We start from the raw sequence: 7711 nt of genomic DNA, 5'->3' as shown, positions 1-7711 counted from the left end.
GCATATGCCACTACAACTTCTCCAACGTCCCTGACAGCATTTCGACGTCCACTCCAAAAGCTGCTTCAGATTCGTCAACCACAGAGGCGTCTTCCTCGAAAGATTTTTCAGAGGGCTTTCGAGGGTGTCCCAGTTCATCCGCATTAGAATCAAGGATTATGACACCATCTCGGCCAGGAAAATTAAGCTGGCCCTCCCCTAGAAGTTTCACAGACTCAGTCTTCCGTCGTTTCAACCGAGAGGTGAGTTGTTCGCCCCTAGCGCTGGGATGTGAAGAAGTTTCGTTGCCCCGAGGTATCTCAACGCGCTGGAATGCTTCATCATCTACCCGCTTTTCCTTCATGTACACCGGAGTCATGAAATCATGAGCATGCATCCGCACTCCACATAAATAGGTGAAAGGCATTCCCTGAATAATCTCGACAGCTTCACGAAACAGAGAATTAATTCTGCCCAATGCCTCCTCATGAGAAGAAAACCAGTTTTCATCGATCCCAAATCTTCTCTTCGAAGAGTCAGAGGTACGGTTGTCACTAGAAGATCCCATTATCTACCACAAAATCAAAAGATGGGATAAGTTCTCACCATATCTACACCAGCAATCTACATGAACAAGAAAACAGAGTGAGGAGCCAGGATAAAGCACGAGACAATACCTGTAAAAAGGATAAACGTGATTTCAAGACGATCTGTACGAACGAAACATTCAAGATCACCTCTTATACTCAGCAGAGCGATGAAATCCGAAAAAGGAAAACTTTCCACCAGTCGTGAATTAGGGCGTGATATCGGCTGGAAAAGATATTTGTCTACGCGAGTCAATCGGGGTTTGATAAAAAAAACGTGGAAGTACGTGTTTGCAATATGCTAGCATGCGTTATCGCTACTGCTCTACCTCCAGCCCCGGAACTTGAAAGTGAAACCGGCAGTATAATATGAGGAGGAGAGCTAACACCTTTCATATGGACGTGATACTTTGGGATATAAACAAGGAAAGGATTTCCTACCCGAGCCACGCATGGAAAGAAACAACCGAGCCAGCAAGAGACGCCAACAGTTCGCGCCACACAGAGTCAACAGCCCGCGCCCGGCCAAGCCAGCGCCTGATAAGCACGCAAGTGCTACATTTTATACACATATTTATATTAGCTAAGACTCAATATAAATTATTATCATTATGATTTTCAGGGTTATGACCAGCTGTGTAGCGGGTCTTTTGTGTGGTATTTTCTATGACCAGCTGTGTAGCGTGTCTTGGTATGGTATTTCAAATTTTCATTTTATGACCAGCTGTGTAGCGGGTCTAACGATCTCTTATAACATGAACAGCTGTGTAGCAGGTCAATTCTTTGTTTTGCTCGAGGACTAGCAAAATATAAGTGTGGGGGGTGTTGATAAGCACGTAAGTGCTACATTTTGTACCCATATTTATATTATCTAAGACTAAATATTATACCTAACAACATTATTTTAGTGCTTTTGTAGAAACCGCAAATGAATTCGATCATCCGACAAATAAACGCTTAAGTTACAACTTAAATGGCGTTTCCGGCGAATATCACAAAAATATGGATGGCATGGTATCTTCATGTATCAGCAGCATATAAATCATCTTCCGTCCTAAGAATGATACTAATGGAAATGGAGAATTATCTTTGTTCATTTGGCCAAGCACGTGACAAGTTAAGATATAAGTGGGAGACTGTCCCATTCTCTAGCACAATCGTTGGTGGTATGTTCAAAGGCAGACTCGATGTTCCATCTCATTTATTGAGAAGAAGGTGGCAATCTTAGCAAGAGAAATGTTGAAAGTCACGACAGAGAGGGGAAGAATAAAGACATTGACGGTCGCAACAATTAATAACTTCCGGAAACAACAGCTACAACTTTGAGGATCTTTGGTTAATCGATTTGATTGTTCTCAAGTATAACAATGGGGGACGTACTTTCGGTTGCAAGGGTGATTGAAGAAGATGGACTTGCTGAAGTGCAGGTAGCAGTAGTCGATGAGCAAATAGTGTAAAGTCTTTTCGTCTGGTGGTACACCCGAGAGGGAGAGATGACAGTCTCAGATTATTAATGCTTCTATATTCAGAAACAAACAACGGGATTCGATTGTTGGTGCTGGTTTGGTGGAGATTATGTATCTTCAGATTTTGAAAATGATTTGCAGCCGAGGAATGGAGAAGAACATTAGCTAGGGTCTGTAATGGATGGATCGAGAGAGAAGATGTGCTGCTCGGAGTTTTGGAAGAAAAGATTCTTGTGAAGATTGACAAATGAAGAGGTTAATATGTGTAGATGATAATGGAGGAGATGCTCAGATGAGCCGGGAATGAAGAACTGGTGCTGAGAATTCTATATTTTGATTATCAAGATTGTAAATTTTTAATCAGTAAAGAAATCAAGAAAAGAGTTATTGAAGAAGAAGATATTATTACAATCATGGAAAAGATGAGTTGTCGGTATGTTTCAGACATCTATTAATACTGTAAAAAAACAGTTGGACCAAACTTCTAAATGGACACTTATTCAGACACTGAAACCGACACCAACTGACTGGACTAAAGTCAATATAATTTGACTATATTTATTATCCCCCCTCAAACTAATAGTATGAAGCACTAATCAGTCTGAACAAGGAAAGAAAAGCAGAGAACAATTTTTATCAGAAATTTGAAATATCTTCAGTAGCAGCAACAACAGAAATGTCTGAAGAAGTAGAAGAACCAGCTGAAATATGGATGGAAGTATCTGAAGAAGTAGGAAGTACCAGTAACTGTTGCAGTAGTGAAGTAAAAATTGGAGCACATAGTCCCTTTGTAAACAAATATGCTAACTGATTTTCTGAAGAGACATGCTGAACTGTGAGAAATCCTTGTTCTATCAACTCCCTGACAACATGATAATGAATTTTTATATGTTTTACCCTGGAATGAGAAACATGATTAGAAGATAAGTAAATTGCACTTGTGTTATCACAAAACAATGTAATAGGATGCTTAAGTGAAATACGTAATTCAGAAAACAGAGATGCAAGTCACTCCAACTCTGTTGTAGCAACTGACAAACTTTTATATTCTGCCTCTGCTGTTGATCTAGACACAGTAGGATGCTTTTTGCTTGACCATGAGATTAAATATTTTCCCATAAAAATTGCATACCCACAAGTGGATCTTGATGTCTCAGGACAACTACCCCAATCTGAGTCAGTAAAAGCTGTTAAGCATTCAATATCTCCCTTTCTTAATGTTATACCATAACCAAGTGTACCTTGTAAGTACCTAAGGATACTTTTAACTAGTAATAGATGAATGTCAGTAGGAGAATGCATATACTTGCTAGCATAATTTACATCAAAACAAATGTCAGGCCTGGTTAAGCACAAATACTGCAACATTCCTACTATAGTTCTGTATTCAGTAGCATTTGGTAATAAAACCCCTTCCTTGATAGATACTCTAGGTCCTTTAGAAACTGGAGTACTACAAGGATTACAGTCTAGCATGTGAGCTTTAGAGAGTAATTCCATAGTATATTTGTTTTCAGACAACATAATAGAATTTTCTGATCTGACTGCTTCTAATCCTAGGAAATAATGCAAATTCCCTAATTCCTTCATAGCAAAATTGTTACTCAAATATTTTATAAGATCAGTAAGCAATATTTTTGATGATCCTGTTAATATAATATCATCAACATAGAGTAATAAGGCCATCATATGTGAACCAGAAGTATATACAAACATTGAAAAATCAGACACAGTGCTCACAAAACCAAAACCTATCAATGAAGTACTGAATTTTTGAAACCAAGACCTTGGTGCTTGTTTCAAACCATATAAACTTTTCTTCAAATGACAACTTTATTTGGATATTCTGGATCAGCAAAGCCTAGAGGTTGTTGCATATAAACATCTTCATGTAAATCACCATGTAGAAAAGCATTGGATAATCCAATTGCTTAATAATCCAACCCCGTGTAACTGCTAATGTGAGAACGACTCTGACAGTTGTGGATTTTACAACAGGATTGAAAGTCTCACTATAATCAATCCTTTCTTCCTGATTATAGCCTAGAGCTACTAGTCTTGACTTAAATCTGTCCACTTTTCCATATGATTTATACTTAATCCTATAAACCCAATTGCAACCTAAGATGTTCATGTGTGTTTCAGGATCAACTAAGTCCCGTGTATCATTATTTTTCAAAGTTGTATTCTCTTCCTTCATAGACACCTGCCATTTTGGGTCTTTAATAGCTGACTTAAAACTTTTAGGCTCAGTAGAAATATGTAGTAAAGAGGTAAAAGCAGAATGAACTGGATGTTTTACTGAGTAGTTCATGACATTATCAGGAAAAAGTTTTGGTTTTGAAATTCCTTTTTGTGACCTTGTAACAATGTATTGAACAGGAACATACTCATTAGAAAGCAAAGATCCAGGAACAACATCAGTTAACTCAAAATGTGAAACAGAAGAAGCATAAGAGGAAAAATAGAATTCAGATTCAGAAAATACAACATGCCTTGAAATATAAGTTCTTTTTTTATGGGATTGTAACATTTATAGCCTTTATGTAAAAATGTATATCCAAGAAAAAGACATTTGATTTATTTTGGTGATAGTTTGTCAACTCTAGAGTGACCCAAGAAAGGATAACAAACACAACAAAATTTTTTTAACAAAGAATAATCTGGAGATGAATTATAAAGAACTTCTAAAGGAGATCTATTATTAAGAAGTGGGGTTGGAGTTCTGTTGATTAAATAGGTAGCTGCTAAGAAAGCATCATACCAAAAATCCTTTGGACAAGGAGCATTAAAAATAAGAGTATTCCCCATTTCAGTAATGTGTCTATGATTTTTTTCAGCAAGACCATTCTGCTCTGGGGTGTTAAGACAAGAGATTCTAAGTTGAATGCCACAAGAATCAAGAAAATCTTAAAAGAACCCTTGACAAGTTCACTAGCGCTATCAGTTTGGAAAGAAATAATTTTTGTATGAAATAAATTTTCTGTCAAGGTTTTAAAATGTTGAAAACATTGCAAAACATCGGTTTTAAGATGCACTGGATAAATCCAATGAAATTTGCTGAAATCATCTATAAACAGAATTAATATCTATGACCAGATAAAGAAGAAATTGGTGTTGGACCCCATTCATCACAATGAATAAGTGCAAGTGGATTAGATGCATGAGTAGAAGATAGTTGAAATGGTAACCTTTTACTTTTAGCTAGTTGACAAGGATGACATAAATATTTTGAAACATAGGAAGAAAGTTTAATGTTTTTATGATTATGAAGTTGTTGTAAGACTCTAGTAGATGGATGCCCTAACCTAGCATGCCAAATATCAGGAGAAGCAACAATAGAAGAAAAAACAGAATGAAATATGGCAGATGAAATATGATATAAGTTATTGATCATTTTTCCTCTAGCTAATAGCTCATTTGTCTTCAAACTTCTTATTTCAAAACCATAAGGATCAAAGGTGATAGAAAAAACATTATCCGTGGTAAATCTAGCTACTGATAAAAGGTTATGTTTCATGGATGGAACATGCAATACATTAGCTAGTTTAAAGCATGCAGTAGGTGTTTGAATAATAGAGCTACCAGTAAGAGCTATGGGTAAGGTCTTACCATTGCCAATTTGAACCTTATCCTTTCCCTGATAATCAGAAGCATTTTGAAGAATATTTTTGTCACCAGTCATGTGAGTAGTAGCCCCACTATCTAAAATCCAAACTATATTTGATGAAGAAGGATCATCATTTTCAGCAGTGAAACTTGCAAAGGCTTGTTGAGAAGGACCAGAAGTATGAAAAACACCAGTAGAGAAATCACTTGGAGCTTCAGTATTTGCAAAATGAGCTTGAGAAGTAGTTGAAACACAACTAGGAGGATGATATCGAAAGAAACATCTGGTAGCTAGATGTCCCTTCTTTTTGCAAATCTGACAGAATTTGATTATAATCCAGTCTTCTTGTACCATTTGAAGTATTTTAACTTGACCCATTTTGATAATTTGAATCATTAGAGCTTGACCCATGTTGATAGGTGCTTTGTTTAAAATTTCCACCATTCTTCTTATTAGAAGTATGATTATAAGAACCATTTTTGACATGAAAAGAAGTAGCATTGTGATCATCAAACACATTTGTAGAACATTGTTGTCTATCAGCTAAAAACTGCTGATGAGAAAGCAATTTGGCTTTAATTTCTCCAAAAGTAAAAGGATTCTCCCTATTTTATGAAGAGATCACAAAAATATCATACTCACTACCTAAACCATTCATTATAAACATCATTAAATCCTCATCACTTACTTTTTCTCCAATTGCTGCTAAAGAATCATAGATAGTCTTGATTTTCTGAAGATAAACCATTATAGACTGATTTCCCTTTTTAATGCCATGGAGTTGAGATCTTAACATGTTTTTCCAAGCAAGAAATTTGGTTCTAAAGCTAGTTTCAAGATAATCACAAATTTCCTTAGATGAAGTTAAACCAAGAACATCACCACTTACTGTAGGAGTAAAAGTAGACTTTAGACAAGTAGAAACAAATCTATCTAAGCGTCTCCAATTTACCCATTCTGAGTTTGATGTTTTTACACCATTTAATGTAACAGTTCTTGGTGGTTCAATGGCAGGTCCGGAAAGGTGTGTAGAATAATGATGCGATGAAAACGGGCCTACAGTAATACCGCAAGTGCACGGTCGTCAGTTGTAGCTCGTGCAAATACGGGTCGATCCACAGAGATCGGGTGTGTTTCGGAAGTGTTTTAGCTAATTGGGTTCCTAGATTTGCTTTGGGCTTAGAAGCCCTTTGGAAGTGTTGGGCTTAATGTACTATTGGGTTTGAATGCCCTTTGAATGGATTGGGCTTAGTGGGTTTGTTAAACATAAAATGAACTGAGCTTGGGCTCAGTTATCTCTACAATGCAAATGGGCTTTGGGACTTTGATTGAGCTTTGGGTTAAGCCCACAGTTGATTTGGATTGGGCCTTCAACCTTAACCCAAACTGGGCTTTGAGCTTTAATGGAATGGGCCTTAGTATTGGTCTTACAGTTGGGCTCACATTGTGTTCTGGGTTTTTGGAAGTGAACTTTGGGCTTGAGTGCACAGCATTCAGCAGCAATGCAACAGAAGCAGCTGGGTTACAGAGAGGCAAGTAGCAGTGCAGCAAAAGGAAGGCAGCAGCAGGAGCAGGAGCTGCAGCAGGTTGGCAACAGGGGAAGCAGAAATGCAGCAGCAGCAGCTGCAAGACAAAGGCAACAGCAACAGCAGAATTGGCTTGGCTGCAGGAGAAGAAGGGGCAGCAGCAGCAAAATTGGCTTGGCTGCAGGAGAAGAAGGGGCAGCAGCAGCAAAAGAAGCACAGCAGTGCAGCAGAAAATGCACAGCAGTGCAGTAGCAACAGAGCTGCAGAAGAAGCTGCAGCTGCTCAAGCAGTGAACAAAATTGCAAAACAGGAGAGTTACAGGGCATGAAAGAAGCAAGCAAGGCAAAAGCAAAACAAAGCAAGAACAAAGCTAACAGTTGATGATGGAATTATGGATGGGAACTAGGGGTTGAATTCACTCTAATTTTTTTACTGTGTATTCTCCTATAGAAAGTTAAACACAACTATGGTATTATTTCCAAAGCACTAATTGTCTTTCTACAGCACAACTAGTCAAGGGATTATGAATTCAGCTTGAGTTGC

The 7711-nt window shown here is 37.7% G+C and overlaps 1 protein-coding gene across 1 annotated transcript; it reads right to left on the bottom strand.

Annotated features, from left to right (window-relative positions):
* Nucleotides 1–2668: 2668 nt before the first annotated feature.
* Nucleotides 2669–3718, bottom strand: LOC113278729 (uncharacterized mitochondrial protein AtMg00810-like). The gene is made up of 2 exons (XM_026527489.1): nt 3045–3718; nt 2669–2930 (listed from the first exon to the last, which is right to left on the bottom strand). The coding sequence occupies exons 1-2, from the start codon at nt 3716–3718 to the stop codon at nt 2669–2671; spliced, it is 936 nt and encodes a 311-aa protein (XP_026383274.1).
* Nucleotides 3719–7711: the final 3993 nt, after the last annotated feature.

The sequence above is a fragment of the Papaver somniferum genome, chromosome 5, assembly GCF_003573695.1.
Source record: "Papaver somniferum cultivar HN1 chromosome 5, ASM357369v1, whole genome shotgun sequence".
NCBI classification, from domain to species: domain Eukaryota; kingdom Viridiplantae; phylum Streptophyta; class Magnoliopsida; order Ranunculales; family Papaveraceae; genus Papaver; species Papaver somniferum.
This window is presented reverse-complemented; position numbering and strand designations above follow the sequence as displayed.

Excerpts from the sequence above, each read along its gene's own strand:
- LOC113278729 (XM_026527489.1), bottom strand. The coding sequence starts at position 3,718 with ATGGCCTTATTACTCTATGTTGATGATATTATATTAACAGGATCATCA. Across the intron at positions 2,931-3,044 it reads GTTGCTACAACAGAGTTGGA|GGTAAAACATATAAAAATTC; the intron begins GTGACTTGCATC and ends TTCTCATTCCAG.